The sequence below is a fragment of the Prunus dulcis genome, chromosome 5 (assembly GCF_902201215.1).
Source record: "Prunus dulcis chromosome 5, ALMONDv2, whole genome shotgun sequence".
NCBI classification, from domain to species: domain Eukaryota; kingdom Viridiplantae; phylum Streptophyta; class Magnoliopsida; order Rosales; family Rosaceae; genus Prunus; species Prunus dulcis.
The window spans coordinates 11,071,295-11,093,556 of record NC_047654.1 but is presented as its reverse complement, the minus strand read 5'-3'; the positions used below and the strand labels follow the sequence as shown (position 1 = coordinate 11,093,556).

General features: G+C 37.3%; 2 protein-coding genes and 1 long non-coding RNA gene across 4 annotated transcripts; 2 read left to right on the top strand and 1 right to left on the bottom strand.

The window, feature by feature from the left end:
* The first annotated feature begins 3,048 nt into the window (after nucleotides 1–3,048).
* On the top strand, nucleotides 3,049–9,917 carry LOC117627440 (long chain acyl-CoA synthetase 4-like). Of its 2 annotated transcripts, XM_034359549.1 has the most exons (20): nucleotides 3,158–3,276; nucleotides 3,448–3,664; nucleotides 4,393–4,456; nucleotides 4,565–4,654; nucleotides 4,770–4,826; nucleotides 5,227–5,275; nucleotides 5,433–5,509; nucleotides 5,722–5,761; nucleotides 5,873–5,967; nucleotides 6,337–6,504; nucleotides 6,620–6,730; nucleotides 6,806–6,893; nucleotides 7,030–7,096; nucleotides 7,462–7,537; nucleotides 7,652–7,769; nucleotides 7,898–8,143; nucleotides 8,237–8,376; nucleotides 8,684–8,866; nucleotides 8,982–9,101; nucleotides 9,689–9,917. In XM_034359549.1, the coding sequence occupies exons 2-20, from the start codon at nucleotides 3,507–3,509 to the stop codon at nucleotides 9,722–9,724; spliced, it is 1,983 nt and encodes a 660-aa protein (XP_034215440.1). In that variant the 5' UTR covers nucleotides 3,158–3,276; nucleotides 3,448–3,506; the 3' UTR covers nucleotides 9,725–9,917. The 2 variants fall into 2 exon arrangements, with proteins under 2 accessions (XP_034215442.1, XP_034215440.1); XM_034359551.1 differs by having other exon boundaries at nucleotides 3,049–3,664.
* A 7,280-nt stretch (nucleotides 9,918–17,197) lies between these two features.
* LOC117629035 lies at nucleotides 17,198–20,436 on the top strand. The gene is made up of 4 exons (XM_034361561.1): nucleotides 17,198–17,311; nucleotides 17,989–19,100; nucleotides 19,400–20,119; nucleotides 20,249–20,436. Exons 2-4 carry the CDS (start codon nucleotides 17,993–17,995, stop codon nucleotides 20,434–20,436), a joined length of 2,016 nt encoding a protein of 671 aa, XP_034217452.1. The 5' UTR covers nucleotides 17,198–17,311; nucleotides 17,989–17,992.
* A 1,207-nt stretch (nucleotides 20,437–21,643) lies between these two features.
* LOC117628812 lies at nucleotides 21,644–22,063 on the bottom strand. The gene is made up of 2 exons (XR_004586019.1): nucleotides 21,875–22,063; nucleotides 21,644–21,713 (listed from the first exon to the last, which is right to left on the bottom strand). It is a non-coding gene; the product is annotated as an uncharacterized LOC117628812 (long non-coding RNA).
* Nucleotides 22,064–22,262: the final 199 nt, after the last annotated feature.

Below are 22,262 nucleotides of genomic sequence, written 5' to 3'. Positions count from 1 at the left end.
AACAAATCCACTTGCATTGTAAAATAAAATAAAGTTTTATGTTTCTTTTTAAAATTATCAACTAATCATCATTATTGTAACTGGACTGTGTTATTTGATTCCCCTAATACATCATTATTGATCCCATATTCTGGCTAATCACACATTATATAATTTTGATTAAACTAAGGGCCATTTTATGGTTTCCTTGTAACTTTTTATCCCTAGCCTAGACTGGGGGACTCTTATCCGAGTCGGCGTTTACATTTTAGGAGACGATGGAGAATGACATTTCCGCCTAGACGAATTACTTATTAGTTTCGTCATGGTCTTTGTATGGGAGAAGGGCAAAATCGTCATAGAAAAGGTTGGAAATCGGACGTTTCCTGTGCAATAGAAGCTACACTAACAAAATATTGATCAGTTTCAAACCTTTAGCAGCAGCTTTTACGCGCGTTGAGCCAGCCAGGCATTTAGAACTCTGATCTGATCCGTCCTAAGATGTAACAATGGAAGTGCAAACCAGAAGTAGATATTTCAACTCACAAAATATATTATCTTGATGTAGCAATGAAAGTGCAAGCCAGAAGTAGACATTTCAACTCTCAAAATTGATGTAGCAATGGAATTTATCATGCAACTGCTTGTCAAGGGAGAAACACTTACATGAAATGAGGATAACACTATTTTACTATTTTTGGTATGTTACGTAGAATAACTTTTTTACGTAACATTCTATGATTGAAAGAGGCTAGCAAAACAATATTGTTCCATACTATACAAGTTTTTCTGCTGCCAAGGTGGATAAGGGCCACATAGTAATATAGAGGCAATTAGGCAATGACCCTACAATGGCCACACAATAAAGGGCTTGTCTTTTTCAGCTCAGGTTCCGTGTCTCTCCTGCCCAAACTAGCTTTGTAGCCCACAAAATTATTTGTATTTTTTTATGATAGTAGCCCACATTTTAGTGTTGGCCAACGAGTCGGCAATTAATTGTGGTGCATGGCATCATGACTCCTCTTCATGTAGCCGTAGGTCCTAAGGATCACCTTTAGATTGTTGTGTGAATTATATATATATATATATATATATATGATATAAGTGATAGTCTAAAGAGTTTTCGCACACACATATTTTCAAAGTATTATAGAAATTCTAGACTGAGACCGTTGATCTGCAAATCAAGACCTTTTTTCCACTAAACTATTTCAATTAAATTAGGCTAATATTTTGATTGTTATGTGTGAATATGTGGCTTACAAATTTTCTTAGTAGAAGGTGATTCTATTGACTACAATCTGTCCCTATTCTATCCAATACCAACTAACCAATTCTTTGATAAACAACTACTTGAAAAGAATGATAAAGCAACATATCATATGTTTAAGTTCAACACTCTATCAACCAAATAAAAAAAGAGAAAAATAGAGTCGCAATAGTCACCTTATCTAACTAATAAGATAACCAACTAACTATTTCTCGTTTTTATTATATGAAAACATTTTCTTAAAATGCTGTCTAAAAACATTACCAGACGAGCTCTAAGATAACCAACTAACTATTTCTTCACTTGGTTAGCAAAGCACCACTATATACACAAGTATGATTTGGTGATGAGAAGGTGCTTTCTTGCTTAATAAGAAATGTAAAATCAATATCTTTCGTTAGTTGTTGTTGCCTTCTTTTAGACTTTTGGATTGCTGATGGCATGTGGAGATTAATATAATCAAATACTTTTCAATTTACAATGTCAAAGAAAATGAAATTAGGGAAAATCTTTAAAATTAGTGATGATCACAACCCTAATTAATAATTAATTGATTTAAATGTTGATTATTTTGCATATAATAATATGATGGTATTGACAGAAGCATGGATCTCATATTTAATTCCCGCCGGTATATAGAGTTTTGGCTAAGTATCAAATTGCTGATGCAGATTTGTTAAATAATTATAAAACTTTTTATAAAATAAAATTATATATATATAGAGAAATTCTTCAATAAATATTTTATGTTAAGGATTGGTGACATATTTTTAATCTCGATTATTGTCCGATATTAGAAATATGTTAAAATGAAAGAAAATGTGTGATGGATTTTCTCTGGGTTGGGAAGAAAATGTGAAACAGATAAGAGGGTGAGGAGTTTGAGTGGTTCACCTACATGCATAATGCATTGCCCTTTGTTGACGTATTCGGTTGGATTAAGAAAGTTGGAAAATTACAAACAGAGATAGATGGCCTGATAAGCTAGGGTTGGTATAAATTAGTCTGTGGACATGCATTAACTCCTTGAATTGAAATGCTACAGAATTAATCAAGTTTCAATTTCTAGAACAATAACCAATTTTAGTTGTTCTTACTTTGGATTTGACTGGTACTCTACTCTCCAGATCACAAGAAATTTCAGAGAAAGTTCCTCTAAGGAAATGGTCCAAAAATAATATAATATATTGAGACACATTGACTTTGATTTTCAATAATTTATTTACATATTCAAACTTTTCTAAGGTGTTAAGTGACTTAGATAATATGATATTACAAATTTAATATGAAATTACTTAGTTATATATACATATAGATTGCGTAAGTTTTATGTTAGAATGTGAGTATTTAATCCGAAATTAATTAACAGCAAATTTATCTCGAAAACTTACTCTACAAATTTTTAACTTTAGCCTATCATAGATTAACTTCTAATATTTCAAATTTAAAAACGAATCCTACAAATTTGATTTTGTTCTTGGTAATATGTCTCACATAGCAGGAAATTACTCTCTCTAATTCACTCACAGTAAAAATGGTAAAAAGTTAGAATACGATTGGCAAACCTCGAATTTGCCATGAAATATAAAGAAGTCTGATATAATTAATTCAAAATGTTCTGAATTACAGTCTAGAAAAAAGTAATTTAACTTTTTCTTCAATCCAGAAATTACTCTGATTGATTGTCACGCCAATGTTTGTTTGGAGCAAAAGTTTTCCTGTCGTATAAAGACTTAACATTTACACGACAATAAAAGAAAGAAACGTATCAAATACACCAAGATCGGACGGCCACGAACAAATCAAGATCAAAATCCCAAAAACAAAATCCGAAAATCTGAGCCGTTGAGACTGTTGACCAGTCGTATAACACAATCAACTCTGAACTCTGTGTCACAAGACTCGAAACACAACTACCACCAAACAAACCAGAAGGCTAAAATCCAAGCGAGTGGTCCTCCCCTATTTAGGACTCAGTGAGTCAGTGACTCGTCTTCGTCTGCTAGTCAAAAAACCAGCTGCCAGCGGTAGCCTCATAAACTCTGTGTCGTCAATTTACCAAAATAGCCACTCCTCGTCGTTCCATTCCACCCACTGCCCTGCCACCTATATTTATTGACTATTTTTCCAAATAAATAATATTTATTACGAACTGCTTTATATATATGTTTTAAGTTTCGCATTTCTCTCATTCTCAGATTCGTATAGAGAGAGATAGGAGGAAGGAAGGTCTGTACGATCCGATTGAGATTTGATAATGGCGGCAACGAAGTATAAGTATCTTATTGAAGTGGAGAAGGCGAAGGAGGCCAAGGACGGGAAGCCATCGCAGGGACCTGTGTATCGAAGCCTGTTCGCTAAAGATGGCTTTCCGCCTCCCATTCCTGGATTGGACAGTTGCTGGGATGTTTTCCGGTACTATTTTTTTTTATCCGAATTTCCTTCTTGGTTTCCGAGAAAGCACAAGAAAACGAAAGAAACTAAATGAGGACTGTTTTTCGCTTTGGCAGTCTGTTGTTTGATGCAAATTTTTTAAGTTCAGGAAAAGAAAAAAAAGTAAAATAAGTCAACTGAGCTGTTTTGCTTTGTTTTTATCGGACTCTGAATTGCGAGTATTTAGAATTTGGTTTTACGAATGAATTTCGTTTTTACTAGACTATTTTTATGGGTGATTGAGCATGATTACAATCTTTCTACTGGGGTTTCAGAGAATGTGTCAAATTGTGGATGAATTTGTTTTTGGGGTTGTGAAGTTTGTGGCTTTGACTCGCACAAAAAAATAAGCGTCTGAGACAATTCTATTGCGTGATCAATGCGAAAAGAAATGCAATAAGTTCAGTCTTGGCCAACCTCTGAGTGCTGCAGTAAAAATTATCAAAGTAAAAAAATTTGTTTTTGTCATACTAAAATGCAAAATGATTGCTAGGTTACACATCACATGCTCTGTTTTCAATCCGGCAGCTTAAGTGAAGAAGTATGGTTCTGGGCCATGCTTGTTAAAGAGCTCTGCTTGGCTCTGGATATGGGTTGGCTCAATTTTACTAAGACAGCTTAATAAACTCTGACCTATCCAGAAAATTGAATACAAAGTTATTTTATGTATGAATTTTTATTGTTTGTAAGTTTTCTTACTTATTTTGCAGTTTGTCAGTGGAGAAAAATCCTGGAAACCCAATGCTTGGTCGTCGGGAGATTGTGAACGGGAAGGTGTAATTTCATAGTTGTAGACAAGCTATGTCTATCCTTTGCCATAGGTTGCTTTCTAGCTAATTCATTTGGCTTGTAGCTAATTTGTGAAGTTTTGTCTCTTTGCAGGCCGGTAAATATGTGTGGCTAACTTATAAAGAAGTATATGCCATGGTAGTAAAAATTGGAAATTCCATTCGCAGTTGTGGTGTGGGGGAAGTATGTCATCATCGTTCTCATTGGCTATTTTATTTTTTATTCAATACTTTGCAAAATATTGTCCCATGCAATTTATGCGAACAGTATAATTTAATGTAATTATGGCGGATTACAGGGAGACAAATGTGGTATATATGGTGTCAACTGCCCAGAATGGATTATGAGCATGGAGGTATGCTGTCTTTTTTCCATTTTCATTATCCTTTGTAAATTCTTCCATTTTTTACTCTACCCGTCAGTCGGTAGAAAAATGTGTACTTGATCAAGCAGGTAGGATCTTCACGCCCTATTTTGTTTCGTTACTGCCCATTTTCCACTGATATGGTTCATAAAGAAAAAGGAAACGGTCCTCACTATCCATTGTGGTATCATCTTGAATTCTGAAGTTATGAGTTTGCATTTGAGAAAAATATCTTTTGTGTTTGGTATCTCTGATTAGGCGTGCACATTCTCTGAATCCTAGCTCATTCATTTGGTTATTTTTACATAAATGTCCTTTGTTCTTTGAACCTTTTATTAATAATATAAATCTTACATTTCATTCCGAAATATTAAATGAAAATCTTATGCAGGCTTGCAATGCTCATGGACTCTATTGTGTGCCTTTATATGACACTCTAGGTAGGCATATCTCTTCTTTATCATGTAGCCCACCCCAATCAGTTGGGTTCAAGGCTTGGTTGATCTGAGTTGTGGTGCATTCACCTTAACTCTCAATTCATGATTTTCGAAATATTGTATTATATGTTTCTTTTCTAATCTCTGATATTTGGTTTAGGTGCTGGTGCTGTGGAATTTATCATTTGCCATGCTGAAGTTTCAATTGCTTTTACAGAAGAAAAGAAGATACCTGAGGTACATGAGTTTTATATCAACATTTGTATTACTTACTACAGTATTAATGTGGCACATTGGAGAAAACTGCTGTCATATTATACTTACAACAAAGGTCGAATATTGACAATCATTGCCTAAAAAATGCTAGTTGGTTTGAGAGTAAAGGCATTTTTAAGCTTTGAGTGCTCATTCCGGTTCTCTTATGTGTACTGTATATTTTTCTCTTTCAGCTGTTGAAAACACTTCCTAACACGGCAAAGCATCTGAAGAGTAAGTTGCTGCATGTTTCTCATATTTTTCAAGATTCCTTGGTATGCGTCTGTTGTTGTCAGTAAAATAACTTCTTTATGTTCTTTATTTTTTCTTCTTTTAATCATGTAGCACTTGTGAGCTTTGGCAAGGTTACACCTGAACAAAAGGAAACACTTGAGAAGTATGGAGTAGCATTATATTCTTGGAATGAGTTTCTGCAACTGGTGGGTTGTTCTATCTGATCTCCCAGTCCTCTTCTCGTGTAATAAGTCATATTGGTGAACCAAAGAAATTTATCTGAAAAGAAAAGAAGGACAAAGACCTCTAGATCACTACTATGAAGAAATTATTTGTGAAATTTTTAATGGAAGTAATCCCCTTCAGTCGGCCGAACGTGGTTTAAAAGTTGCAAATGGTGCTTCTCTATCTGTGTGGAATTGCCAAACTTCTAATCAAGATAATGTGTATTGTGTTCAAGGCAGGGATGTCTGGCTGTAATTGTCGTGTTTCGTGCATAGTTTGGTTATTTACAGATTTCTAGAAGATCAGTATTTTTCATTTTTCTGGTTTAAGTTTTAGATCTGTTCCTGCAGGGAGATAATAAAGATTTTGATCTTCCAGTAAAAAAGAAAAGTGATATCTGCACTATAATGTATACTAGTGGAACAACTGGTGACCCTAAGGGAGTATTGATATCCAATGATAGCATCATTACACTTCTGGCAGGGGTGAAGCGCTTGCTCGAGAGTGTAAATGAACAGGTGATTTCCTTTTCATCTCTCATTACATACCTTATTTCGTGAGAACATGAGCTGGTTACTTTCGTTTTAAGGATGCTGACTTTTTACAAAATATTTTTCTTTTTCATTTTTAAAGTTGAACGAGAAGGATGTGTATCTTTCGTTTCTTCCTCTTGCACATATCTTCGATCGCGTGATTGAGGAGTTATTTATCTGGACTGGCGCCTCAATAGGGTTCTGGCGTGGGGTGAGTACAATTACTCGTTGCTCTTCTCTAACCATAAATTATAAACCTGATATTACCTTATTTCTTATTCTGCAGGATGTCAAATTATTGACTGAAGACATTGGGGAGCTGAAACCGACCATCTTCTGTGCTGTTCCTCGTGTATTAGACAGGATCTACGCAGGTACTGTTTGACTGTGCATGATTTTAGCCACGGAATTGAGGCTTCTTACTCATTGATGCAATTATATCATCAAATGAATCCACAATAATTTACTATATCAACTATTACGCTCTATATTTACTATGTGCATTTCCAGGCTTGACACAGAGGATTGCGACAGGGGGTTTTGTGAAAAAGACAATGTTCAATTTTGCATATTCATAGTAAGTGCCATTCTTTGCTTATGATAATTAGTAAAATATAATTTATTATTGAATTTGTGCACATGTTTATTGAGAAAACAAGCTTAAATCTGTGTTTGATCTTATCCCTTACTCCCATATGCTTCTTACTTTGTAAACAAGATATTTTATACTTGCATGTGGATAATTATTTATTTTCCCTAAAATATCTTATCTATTTGTTTGCTATGCATACACTACAACATGTGGATTTGCTGCAAATTTAGTTACCCCTACCCCTACTTGACATTTAGGCTCCAAGTAGAGATCAAATACGTATGCTTTTAATGGCAGTAGATAACATAATAGTTTTTATGACAACCTTTTGTGTTTCTCTGTTTCTGCAGCAAGTATCATAACATGCAAAAGGGGCATGCACATGGGGATGCTTCTCCAATTGCTGACAAAATTGTGTTTAGTAAGGTGGTGAAATATTTCTTTTTTCTTCCCCTTCAAGATGCTTCATTGATATGAACCATGATTGTGATCTTATTCTGCTTACTCAACTGAGTCTCATTAATACTCTGACAACTTCAGGTAAAGCAAGGGTTGGGCGGTAGGGTGCGGCTTATTTTGTCTGGAGCTGCTCCTCTTTCTACTCATGTAGAAGCTTTCTTACGAGTGGTGGCATGCGCTCATGTTCTACAAGGATATGGTAAAGCTATCTTCAACAGTTATTTTCACGGGGTTATAAAAGCTAGTTTTCATTTTCTCAATGGCTTTATTGAGTCCTTCTGCATTGCTTTTACATTGATAGCCTTTTCCATATCAACGTTACTGCAGGTCTGACAGAAACTTGTGCTGGTACGTTTGTGTCACTGCCAAATGAATTGTCAATGCTTGGCACAGTGGGTCCTCCAGTTCCAAATGTGGATGTATGCCTAGAATCTGTCCCTGAAATGGGGTACGATGCCCTTTCAGATACACCGCGTGGAGAAATATGTGTAAAGGGAAACACTTTGTTTTCAGGATATTACAAACGTGAGGACCTCACCAAAGAGGTCATGATCGATGGGTGGTTCCATACAGGTTTGTCCATATTGATGTATTTTGTAGTATGGTATGACTCTCATGTCATTGACTGGAAACATTCAACTTTGCCTAAAATTATCTTTATATCAGGTGATGTTGGTGAGTGGCAACCAGATGGAAGCTTGAAAATCATTGACCGCAAGAAGAATATTTTCAAGCTTTCACAAGGAGAGTATGTTGCAGTTGAAAACTTGGAGAATATTTATGGACTTGTTTCTGATATCGATGCGGTATGCCTTTCTTCTTTTGTATTTTTATTTCAAAAGTATTTTATTTCTGCCTTTCATTCTCATCCACCTTATTAAATAGAAAATGTTCTTCTAGATATAATGACTTGTGTGATAAATTGATACATACATTAAATGCAATATTATGCTTGAAAGGTTGTCAGCTATCTTTGTGTGAAAGAAAGAGAGAGTTGTTTTAGCTGCTAGAAGGATACACTAGTCTGATGACTTAAGAGTTCATTCTCTCAATTTTGATATGAATTTATACTTAGTCTGATGATTTTTAATTTTTTTTTTGGGTCAAATTTAGATATGGGTTTATGGGAACAGCTTTGAGTCCTTCCTGATCGCAGTAGTTAATCCTAACAAGCAAGCAATTGAAAGTTGGGCTGAACAAAACGGTGTATCTGGTGATTTCAATTCTCTCTGCGAACATACAAGGGTGAAAGAATACATACTTGGAGAGCTCAATAAGATTGCTAAAGAGAAAAAGGTTACTGCTTTCTCAATTTGAGTACCTTAAATGTTTAGTCATGGGCCACACTAATTTTTGGCTGTTGGAAAATCTTTCGAAGCTTTTTGTGATTCTATTGTGTTGTTCGTGGCAGTTGAAAGGCTTTGAGGTTATAAAATCTGTTCATCTCGACCCAGAACCATTTGACATGGAGCGTGACCTTATCACTCCAACATACAAGAAGAAGAGACCCCAGTTGCTTAAATACTATAAGGTATCTCTTATCCTGTTTCCTCTAGGAATTTTTCTAATTACTTGCATTAACAATGCACATAACGTGAAAGGTGTGGTTAACACACTTGTACCACTATGGTAATCTGATCTACACCACTTGATTTATACTACTGTCATATTAATTTCGGCATCACATTGACAGTTAAAATATATTCTTGGCTTCATCGCACGGTATCTGATATAAGGACCTAACATTCCGTGACTCTGTCAATACATGGTTTATGCCTGTCTATCCATTATGACACATGAAGCCAGGATGGGAAAGACTGTAATAGTTGTTGTCCCTGTTGCATAGATCGTCCATTTGGAAATCTGTTTAGATGTATGAAAATTCCTGTTAATTCATGTGTAAATGTGTTGTTACACAATAGGTTGCCAATTGTTCCCGATGCCTTCATTTCTAATCGTTGTTCTCTGCTCAAAGTCTTTAGTGCATGGATTACTTCATTAATGGATGCTTATACAGTGATTAGTTTCTATGAGTAATTGTTTGTTTGGTTACTTCTTACAAATAGAAAAGTATATTGATTTTGGTGAAAGTGCTGACTGAAATTTTTTGATGCACAGGAAATCATTGATAACATGTACAAGAGTGCAAAATAAGCCCTAATGCCTGAAAGATTTACTTGAGGAGCCGGAAGACCTTGTTCAATTTGACAAACTCATCTCTAGTTTATTTTGTGACTGTACATATGCTTATTTGTACACCTGATAATTTGTGTACCGAATTTGGATGTACTTTAGAAAACCACAGATATGTTTTATGCAAATGAGCTAAACCATTTACTTTGATTTTTCTCGTGATCAATTTGCTGCGATATTCTTTTGGAATAACCCCAGAGGCAACAATGTCATATCTGTTATAAATCTGGAGAATTGATAGAGAGAATTGAGGAGAGAAATGGAGGAAGCAGAGAAAAACTCTGCAATCCGAATTCATTCTTTCTCTTCAGTATTGCATATGTTTATATCATTACAATGTGGGCCCCTTTCCAACATGTGGGCTCCACACTTAATAATTTACAACACTCCCCCTTGGAGACCACAACTGATATGGAATATGTCTCGTTAAAAACCTTGCCAGTAAAAACCCAGTGGGACAAAAACTGGTCGAAGGAAAAAAAAGAGTACATAACCATGAGTAAAATAAAATTCTGTGTATATGGACATGCGTGCGACACTGCCTCGTTAAAACCTTGCCAGGAAAAACCCAGTGGGATAAAAACCTGGACGAAGGAAAAAGAGTACAGTGTGGAAAAGGTCTTTATTGATGGCACGCTCCCCCTGATGCTTGATAGAATATCTTGAAGCCATATTGTTGATCATCTGTCTGAATGTCATAGTGGACACTGCTTCTGTGAGTCAATCTTGAGCGACACTGCCTCGTTAAAACCTTATCAGGAAAAACCCAGTGGGATAAAAACCTGATGAAGGAAAAAGAGTACAGTGGATGAAAGTCTTTATGAATACCATGCTCCCCCTGATGAATATCTCCCCCTGAAAACTTCATGACTAGCTTTTTCCAGTAAGCGACCATAGAGATTTCCAGAGTCCGCATATCTAATAACACTTGGGCTATTGATAATTTCACTCAAAAATATGCCCGTATATGGTGTTATGCTTAGATAGCATCAAATATGCCTCACATCATCCCAAAATGATGGTGATGGAGTTGAACTCTATCTGGAAAAATACGATGTCCGGTCCAATATACTACCGAAAAATCCTTAAAGTGTCCAACGGATAATCCTCATAAAAATGCTTCAATACTTTCTGAGTATAAGCAAGAATCTCGTTGGCATAGTGCTCGATCTTTAAGTCGAGACAAATATTTCTGGAACTCTTGAGAAGTTTTAATGTGTTGCAATCACATTATAATCAATATACTCACTGAGGCAATTTAGGCATATCAGTATTGAGTACGGATTTTATGCTTCAGGCATATGTCATTCAGGGACTTGCTTCATGCAATTTTAATCCTTTCAAGGATTGTGTTTAAAGGGATTAAACTTTATGACACATTATATAGCTTTAACCTAGCTATTTATACATCTTTAGGGAATCACTTCAGGTGATATGCTCTGTGCATTTAATAACCCTTAAAGATAACATGTTGGTCTCCGTAAATGTGCAATAAGGGGGGCACAATTGAATTTGTAGATATGGAGAAAACCCAACATTCCTTGTTTCTGCCAGAAACATTGTGTCATACAAAGTAGGTATATTCCCTTTTATTCCGAACACCCAAGTATAACTTTTAGTATTAACAAATTTTGGGGTTCGTACTGTGGGTTTGTTCTTTCACGTTCATTCTCATCTATAATGGAATTGCCTCATTCCATTTTGGCCAATGATATTGTCGACATTTAATAATTGAACGTGGTTCCAATCAACACAGCCCATTGATGATTTGAGTAGCTACTCCAAAATCAAAATTTGCCATTCATCAATTCATGATCCCCCCATTCTCATGTGCATGCGCATGCATCAATTATAAGCATTTCTTTGCCTTTTGGGTACCCAAGCCACTGCAGGGGGCTTTTATTATGTGAGAATGTGGATTATAACCTCCAATGGAGCGTTATGTTATAGTAGGGCGTGAATAATCTCCATTTAGGGAGTTGGAACATTTAGAACCATATATCTGTCATGCTGCAGGCATGCTACAGATTAATATATATACATGTCAATTAATTTCTGGGACTTTAACCCATACAATTTGCTACGCATTTGGCGTGCACAATATCAATATTGACATGTCAAAGGATTGTCCTTTCGGGACTTCAATCCATATCATTTGCTACGCAACAGGCGTGCATCATATTGATCACTGCTATACCCATATTCTGTTCTTATGGGACTTTAATTTGTGCGGTGTATTATCAATGTATCCAACTTGCAATTTGTAAAATTTGCATTAATAATTCATGGATACATACAAGCCATTCTTTTGGAATAGACTTATCTCCCCATTTGGTTACCTTTCAAGATAATATATCAAATAAGTATATAAGCATAAAATAACACAAGTATTGCTTACATCCTTAGGTGGGAGAAACTTTTCTCAAGTATCATTCAAGCTCGTATCGGCCCAGTAAATGTAGTGCTTGATGATCTAGTTATATCCTGCAAAGCAAAATCACAATTCTTGTCTCTGTCAATAACTCTCAGAGTTAGGATCACTTCATGGATTCTTTCTTCAGATGTTCATTCTAAAGAAATAAAATCTCTTATGAACAGAGAGCTGCAAAAGAGAAAAAATGCAAAAAAAAAATTGTGATGTTGATGCAAGATAAGGTAAGCAATCAGGGAAGGAAGCTGGTGGGAGCAGAAAACAAGCTCTCAATTCTCCTAGTCTAGAAGGACCTCAGGAGATTAGAGCACAAGGCTGCCTTCACAATTCCCTGATCTTGTAGAAACATGATCAGGGATAGTCTTGCTTCCTGAATGGATGATCAGAGATAGTCTTGCTTCTCAGGCATATTAAGTGCTTAATGATAAGAAAAACAAGTAGATATAACATCATTTTGTATGGGAAACTGGATGTCTTCTGCAAAGAAAATTTCGTTAGTAACACATTTATACACAAATACAATGAATAGATAGAACCGGTGAATTTCAAATTAACCATAGGAAAAATTGCGAGATTCTCGGGATATTTTTGAAAAAGTAGCTCCGTGAAATCCGTAAAGCAAGATCGGCTTTGAAAAGAATACTTGAAAGTGCCGAAAGTGCCGAAAGTGCCGACAGGCATTATCAGAGGCCACGTGAAGTTTTGGACTCTTGCGAAAGAAAAAGATAATGTGGGGATTCGAGAAGATATTGGAATCCTGAAAAGTTGCCACATTTTTGTCTATAGATATTGCCTTCGCAAAACTTAATTGAGCAACTGCGTTTCAACTCAACTTCCTTCAGAGGCTTCCAGAACATAATGTAATTTTATAGATTTTACAGGGCCTTCACCTTCATTGCAGGTGGAAAAATCTATCTGTTGTATGCTCATTTGCTGTTATAATAATTGCGCATGTTCTTAAACTTGCACCTGTGGTTTTTACGTCTTTTCAAAATAACGGTCTGGAACCTTGTGCCTTATAGGTTCAAGTAACCACATCAAATCTCTCATATTTCCATACATGTGTTTAACCCAGACTAACACACAACTCAGAATTTATTCGTCCTTTTTCAAATGGACATGAAACAGAATTGAACTTTATGAAATTCATCATTCTCTTATGCCAAAGAAATATGTGGCGTACCACAATTTGCAATAATACCTCAAAGGTTGTCCATTTAATTGTTGGAACTTCAGGTTCTCAACACTGTTAAATTTTGAACTTCAGGCCAAAATCACATATTCTCATGGTATGGATATTTTCACAATTTTCTGTACATATTTCGGGACTTCAAGTCCTTACATAATTGTCCATATTTTGAGGAACTTCTGGCATCTCTTTTAATTGCTCATCCATGAGTTTAAGGAACTGCAGGTTCCCTTTTGTATATAGTGACGGTTTACCCAAAATGGTTAATATTTATGCATACGTCACTATTCATGTGAATAGTACTATTCATCAAATCATGAATACATATCTATTCATATGTACAGTACATTTGCCAGTACAGTTCTTATCCATATGTACGGCACTATGAACCAATACGGCACTATTACATCATTAAGGAATCCCAGGTCCTTATTCACATGTCAGGGATCAAGGACCCTTAAGTCCGATCACATGTTTACAAATATAGTACCTGAGAGACTGCCAGCTCTCATATCAATATCATCATCAAGGATCTTCAAGTCCTGATGTAAATGTATGATGAGGATCAAGGAACTTCTGGTCCTGATCTGTATACTGTAAAAACTCATCATTCAGTACAATTAATCCATAAAATAAATTTACTGGTAAATAAATTTACTGGTAAATAAATTACTTGTATGGACGTTAATCCCGCACCATACTTTAAATGTGCGGTAAAGTAAATTCATAAATTAAATTGCTGTATGGACGTTAATCCCGCATCATACTTTAAATAAATATTGCCTTACATACACTTACAGCATCAATAATTGATATCCATCCATGATCCACCTGCCTATGCTGAAGATTCATGCCCATCCATGACGTAAAAAGCAGAGACAAGTGATTGTCTTTCGACAATGACATGATATCACAGTAGTGGGGATAACGCTATGATATTGGCCGATCGGCTTTGCTGTATACCTGCACACCTTTAATAATTATATAATATTAAAATAATATAATTATATACCTGCACTATAGACCTGCATGGGCCACCATCATCAATTGCATCTTAAGCTTCTTCCCATTATGGGGTCTGCCGCTTTGCCTTTCACCACCACTTTGCTTGTATGGGTAATAAACTTATCCTTTTATTTCGGTGGGTGTTCACATGCCTGGCAATAATTCTTTGTTTCCTTTACGATGTTGCTTTTCACTAGTAACCTGCACACCAATAATCAATCTTCAGACAGACCGATAGGACGTGCCAGCTGCAAGTCACGTTTGTCTGCTTCCTTGAGTGATAATTTCACGGACGAACTGTTCAGTGATGTAGGAGAACATCATGTCATTTTGGAGGCCAGAAACACAGAGCTTTTGAAGCGGTCCACAACTTCTTGCAATCAGTATTTGAAGCATACGATCAAGGTGCTGAGGCTGGCATCTATTACTCCATTCCTTAATGTCTATCTCTTGCCAACAGTAAGGCCCCATCGCTACCTTGCTCCAGGATTGGCAAACCCTTGTGCTGAATGAAATTGAGATCTCTTGGCAAATCAGAAAATGAATGCATCAGATCATACCATCTTAGAGGATAATCAGAAGCACTGAGATTGATAAACCAATCCCATTTGCAAGTCCTCAAGAGCAGAGCCAATGCATGAAGAGTGGTAGCCAGCATCGTGGCGGAGCGTAAAAACAGACGCGAGCTCCCGGGCGTTGGCCTGGACTAGCAAGCGGCATCCCTCGGCGACGTTTTGCTTGACTCAGTAACCGTCCTGGAGGCAATGGCCAAGTTCTCGAAGCGCGTCCACGTGGCTGAGCGAGGTGGCACGAGTGCAAAGAGCTACGCCGGCTCGCAGGTCCTTCTCCTTCTGGGATCCCCCGCTGCCGTTGAGTCCTTTCGCCATGAGTGAAGCTCCACTCCCTCGGTTTTGCATGCTACTGGCTGTGGAGGCTTTGGAGAAAGTGCTCTGATCACATGACTGCTGTTGCCCCATTTTGATTTCCATGATATCAGAAATAAGTCCCGGTTCTGAAATCTGAGAATCTTTTATATCTACCTCACCAGACAAAATCTTAACGGCCCTTGACATTGGCGGCCGGAGCTTGGCCATCTCTGAAGGTGTACCATGTGCCCAGAGTACCAGAGCTGGAAATCTCCGGAATGGAAGGTGAGCTCAAGCAGTACGTTGGGCTCTGTTTGGGTTCAAAAGGCAGAAACCAGATGCGCTGCGAACGCACAGTAGCTGGTGAGCATGCGGAGGATGTGCTGAGGTTCTCGGCGTCGCCATCTCCGTCGGGAAGTACATGTGAGAGGATGGCAGAGGCAGAGAGGGGCGTTGAGACGAACGACGGCGTTTAGGGACATGGGGACGCTGATCATGTTGGCCAGCTCCAGTATGCCCAGTCTGGCTACGTTGCTGGGCTACACGGCGGTGGTGTTCACGTGACTGTGATTCTCCATGTTCAGCTCAAAGATATTAGCTTCAGCATTTCTCTCATCAGCAGCCTTGAACTCAGCCATGTAGTGGTGGTAGTCGCCCTGCATCCTCAGGTAGAAGAAGGGCAAGCTCTGCCTTGAGATCCTTGAGCTGGTTCAAAAGCTCAGCCTTTGTTTTCTGCCTCAGCTCGTGTTTTGTTTAAAGGGATGTGCTCAAATGGTCCACTGGTAGGAATTGTTCCATATAAATCAGTGCTGGAGGCAGAGTGCCCTTTGAGAAGGCCTTGTCGTCGGACTGGGCCGATATGGTCGATGGGTTTCATTTTTAGAAGATGGAGGCTTTTGGTAAGAGAGAGAAGGATGGAGCATAGTTGAGCTTTTGCAGCCGAGAGAACTTCATCAGAGAATTCAGTTGGTTAGAGTCGTGCTGATAACGTGTTGTAAACTGAAAAGAAATTGGAGAGAGAATTGAGGTAGAGAGCAGATCTCATTATTCAAGTTTCTGTTGTGTGTATATTACAATGGGGCAGGTGAACCCTTTTGTAGGAAAATTCTTCCAACATGTGGGCTCCACCATATTATTTATAACAATGTATATATTTTAAAGGAGTGTAAGTGAACAAAAAAGATGTGAGAAAATCAGCAAAAAAAGAAGAAGAGTATTCATTAATAGTAGGGCCATAAGTATAAGAATGATTATTCTTCTTTGGGTTAATGACCTAAATGGTCCTTCAACTATTGCTCCAGTATCATTTTGGTCCACCAACTAAAATTTTCATTTGAACATTCTTTAACTTTTTATTTTGTACCAAGATGATCCATCCTTCAAAGTCTGTGTATTATTATGTGAAATCGAGGGACAAAACCGTATTTTTAGATGAGTATCCTCCCCTAAAAGGGTTATTGATCCCAATGGTTGCCCAACTATTGCTCCAGTATCATTTTGGTCCACCAACTAAAATTTTCATTTGAACCATCCTTCAACTCTTTTTTTTTTTTATAATCAAGATGGTCCTACTGTTAAAGTCTGAGAAAAATTAGGTTTTAGACATAATTAAGTTTATTAATTAGTTTGTAAGATATTAGATATTTTAGTTTTAGTTTTAATACCTAAAAAAAATTTACTAATTTGGGTTAGCCCAAAGAGAGCCCAGATTCGTTGGCCCATTTGTAAACCTATACAGTAACTGACGCTTTTGCCCCTTTGTGTTTAAACAAGGCGCGACTTCTCTGTTTCGTTTTCGTTCTCGTTCGTTTGGCAGCAGCTTCGGGTTCTTCTCTGTTTCGTCTTCGAGCTCAGTTGTTTGGCAGCAGATTTCGTCGTTTGGCAGGCAAATTTCGTCTTCGAGCTCACTGACCACCACCAACGACGACGACGAACAACGACGAGCAGCAACGGCGAGCAGCAACGACGACGAGCAACGACGACGAGCAGAAACCACCACCAACAACGACAACCACTGACGACTATCGAAGCGATTTTCACTCTCTTGGGAAAAAACAGTAAGTATATGACCCTCTAACACAGATTTGTCTTCGATTTTAGGGATTACACATTTTTGCATGTTGTTCTTTATGCAATGCAGTTTTTTGGAAAAATGGATGAATCGTTGGATTCAAAACTACTCTTCGTTTAGGTTTTGCTTCGTTTATAGGGATTAACCATTCAAAATCGTTGGATTCAAAATTTCTGGTTGTTTGTAGCAGATTTTGAACCAGAAACTGCAATGCAGTTTCTGGTTCCATAATTCACTTTCAGAGTGCTTTTTGCTAGGGTTTATGGGAATGTTATAACTGATCATGAAGTCAAACGTGTTTTGATATTCAGTACTGTCTTTGCATTTTGATTTCTGGTTGTTTGTAGCAGATTTTGAACCAGAAACTGCAATGCAGTTTCTGGTTCCATAATTCAATTTCAGAGAGCTTTTTGCTAGGGTTTATGGGAATATTATAACTGCTCGTGAAGTCAAACGTGTTTTGATATTCAGTACTGTATTTGCATTTTGATTTCTGGTTGTTTGTAGCAAATTTTGTTGCAGAAACTGCAATGCAGTTTCTGGTTCCATAATTCAATTTCAAAGTGCTTTTTGCTAAGGTTTATGGGAATGTTATAACTGCTCATGAAGTCAAACATGTTTTGATATTCTGTTTTTGTTTGTTGTTTTGTTTGCATTTTCAAGGCTAATGGAGGTGTGTGTCATTGCCAAGTGCACATATAAGTCGGAAACCATCATGTTTTCAGTTTCATCAGAGTCATCCATGGTTGATATTTTGAAGACTTTGTGTCTGAGGTTTAGGGGTTTGCAGTTGGGTTGTTTCACATTACGGTATTCGGTGCCCAGTTATCCGAGTTGTTTTCTAGAAACGGATAGCGATTTGGACTTGATGAGGACATTTTTGTTGATATCAAATGAGAAGACTGTTGATATTTTAGTGAAGGATTTATGCGGGATCAGTGAATATAGTGGTGATTTTTGTGTAAATAAGGAGTTGATAGCATGTGAAAAGGGCGAGTCGTCGTGTTCTAGTACTGTCGAAGACAGAAACGAGTTTTTGGGCAGGTCGAAGAGAGCAAGTGCTAAGCCTTTGTTGTCAAATGAGTGGGAGACATACATACATCATGTGGGGCAGAAGTTTGACGGTGGTGCAGAGGAGTTCCGGTTGAAATTGTGCAAGTACGCTCTTGAAGTAGGATTTAATTTTTTATATGCCGGCAATGACAAGAAGCGGGTGGTTGCTGTTTGTTCGAATAAGAAATTGGAGGGTTGCAGCTGGCGTGTTTATGCTTCTCGTTGTGAAGCTACTGGCAGTTTTGTAATTCGGACGTTAAATAATGTTCATACATGTGCGGGTCGGATACGGGAATCAAAGAGTAAGATGATGAGGTCTCGTGTGGTGTCCTCCCTCATTGTGGACAGAATTCGTGCAAAACCAGAGCTGAAGCCAGTTGAGATTATACACGAGTTCAAAGATTATTATGGTATAGACATTTCATACTACCACGCATGGTTTGGCAAAGAGTTAGCTAAATTGGACGTTCACGGTGATGAGTCGAAGTCCTTCAACGAGTTAGTGTGGTATGCGGACGCCGTAAAGGAAACTAACACTGGTTCTCTCTGCACTCTTGATTGTGAAGCTGGAATTAATCGCTTTCGACGGTTTTTTGTGTCTTTTGGCGGTTGCATTGCTGGATTTCAATATTGCATACCCTTGTTGTTCATTGATGCTACGTTTTTGAAGAGCAAGTACAAGGGGCAGCTTCTCTGTGCTTCGGGAAAGAATGGAAATCAAGGTATGGTTATTGTAATGTATTGCAGATTTTCATTTGTTGCAATTTTTAGCAGAAACTGCATTGCAGTTTCTTGTTTCATAATTCGATTTTATTAATATTTTTTGCATGTCTGTGGGAATGTTGTAACTGCTCATGAACTTAAATGTGTTTTAAACTTAGTTTTAGTACTTGGATCATGGATTTGGCTTTTGGTTTCCTTTCAAATTTGAGCAGATTTGTTTTCATAAACTGCACTGCAGTTTCCCTTTTTTGCTTATACTTGTGCTTTTGGTTTTGTTTTGCGGGGTTTTATCCTCTAGCTTTTGGAGTTGTTGATTCTGAGACAGAGGAGAATTGGACTTGGTTTCTTCAACATTTGGCTTCTATATTGCTACCGATGGGGAGAGTGGTGACCTTTTTCTCGGACCGCAATCAAGGTTTGTTAAATGCAATGGGGTTTGTGTTTCCCGGATGGCCTCATTCTTACTGTTATTATCACCTCAAACAGAATTTGATATCAAAGTACCCAAAGTCAGGTTATGAGAAACTGCTCCAAGACCGTGTTATCAATTTATTTAGTAGATGCGCATATGCTGTTACGGAGGAAGAGTTTAAGGTAGCAATGGAGGAGTTGGTGATTGTTGGGAGTTTGAAAGTGAAGGCATTTATATCTGATTTGTCTAGAGATCACTATGCCAACGCATTTTTCAAAGGAATGCGTTATGGGGAGATGACAAACAGTTTAGCGGAGTCCTTTAATAATTGGGTTGGTGTGTTTCGAGATTTGCCGGTGCTACCTTTGATAGAAGGGATTCGACAGAAATTGATGGTATTGAATTCTCAACGACGATTTGAAGCGGAGAAGTGGACAACAGTTTTGTGTCCGGAGATGGAAACTAGACTCTGTGAAAATGCGGAGGCCGGTAGGACTTGGGCAGTTCGTCGTTCTAATTCCACTATTTTTGAAGTATTTGCTGATTATTCTGTGATGGTTGATCTCGAGCAAAGGACTTGTTCTTGCCGTCTTTGGCAAATTGACGGTTTTCCTTGCACACATGCGGTGGCTGCAATCCTAGCAAAGAGAGATTCAGTTTATGATTACGTGGAGTGTTACTACAAAACCGACTTCTTTTGAAAAGCCTATGAGAGTCCTATTTTTCCTATTCCAGATATTGGGAAAGGATTGGGCAGCAATGGTTCTGCAGCTGGAGTTGTGCTTCCGCCAATTACAAAGAGGCCAGCCGGAAGACCACCAACAAAGAGGATCAAAGTTTTTGGTGAATTTAAAAGGCCATTGAAATGCAGTCGGTGCAGTGTTGCTGGGCACAATAGGAAGACTTGCAAGGCTATTATATGAACACTCCTTCTCATTTGACAATTTTTTATTTTAGATATGGTTTAGCGAATGTATAGTCAGTTTCTGCGTTGCACTTTTTGCAAAAACTGTATTGCAGTTTTAGTTGCTTGTAATTGGCTACACAACTTCTAATTGGATATTGTGATTCTTTTTTGAAGTTAATGAAAATTATACAATTGTTTAATGAGTGGATATTCGTTTTCAACTGCCATTCAATGCTTGTTTTCAGATTTTGAGCAGATTTTGTTGCAGAAACTGCATTGCAGTTTCTGTTTATTTCAGATTTTGTTGCAGAAACTGCAGGGCAGTTTCTGTTTATTTGTTGCAGATTATGAAAATTATACAATTGTTTAATGAGTGGATATTCGTTTTCGACTGCCATTCAATGCTTGTTTTCAGATTTTGAGCAGATTTTGTTGCAGAAACTGCATTGCAGTTTCTATTTATTTGTTGCAAATTATGAAAATTATACAATTGTTTAATGAGTGGATATTCGTTTTCGACTGCCATTCAATGCTTGTTTTCAGATTTTGAGCAGATTTTGTTGCAGAAACTGCATTTCAGTTTCTGTTTATTTCAGATTTTGTTGCAGAAACTGCAGTGCAGTTTCTGTTTATTTGTTACAGTATTTTTGACCAGAAAATTCAATGCAGTTTGTTTGTTTCCTTTTCGTTTTGCTGCATCCTGTTCCAAGATTATATTACAGTTTATATGTATAGGAAATATGTTCTCATATACCATAACTAGAAATATTTACAAACATCCACAAGAATTAATATACATATTGCCTTGAGTTAACGAAAGGCAAATCACTAGAGACGATTAATTACACAGTTTTTGTGGTGTAGGAGTTTTGTGACATATTGTGCTCGATATTCATTCATGAATTTCTTGTCCACGCTTTTTTGAATGGGCTGTCCTTGTGCTATTTTATCCATATAGAACATGACGAACATGCCGCAATCCAATCTGCAAATGAAATACGAGATTAGTTTTTTTTGCTTTTGAATGATTTCAAACTGTAATGAATAGTTGAGTAGACACAATTCTTACAAAGATACAGTTTGTTGAGCACATTCCATGTCATCCTCAAATGGAAACTGCAATGGATTTTGCATAATCCATTTGAGAGTGAGTTCTTCAGTTGGAGTCAAATCTTTTTGTACAAGTGTTGGGGGCCCGTCCTTTTGCTTCACAATTGTTGGTTTTTTTTTAGTTTCTATGAACACTCGTGCTTGAGGTCTTATATATTCTAGCCACCCTTCAACAATATTAACCTGTTTAAAGAAGAAGAAAAAAAGAGAAAAAGAAATGGTAATCAGTGCATTGCATATTATAGTTTTGGTCTGAAATTAGGCAGTATGTATAATACAGAAACTGCAATGCAATTTCTGTTTGTGTTTGTGCTGAGAAATTAAGACAGTTTCATTCCACTTACAAAGTTTCGAGCAATGTCAATGCACCTTTCTTCTTTTCTATGTCCCAACGATCTAAGTGGATTGTAGTGTCTCCACTTTCGTTCATTTTTGTGAAATGTGAGAAGTGTGAAGTGGAACTCTTCTTTTGAAATAATCGGGAAGAAAAGAACACTGCATTTCCCGAGTTTTTCAAGTAAGTGTTCATACAGGGCCCTCTGCCAAAATGGCTCTTCGAAGCTTTGCATGTAAGCCTGATATCATAGAATGGCAATTTGTTAGTATATATTTTTCAAAAACTGCAGTGCATTGTCTGTTTAAACAATTTTGAATTTTCAAAATAATACTTACCCAAGTCCATGTGGACATGTACTGTGGACTCTCTGTCTGCATGGGGTCTATTTTATCCTC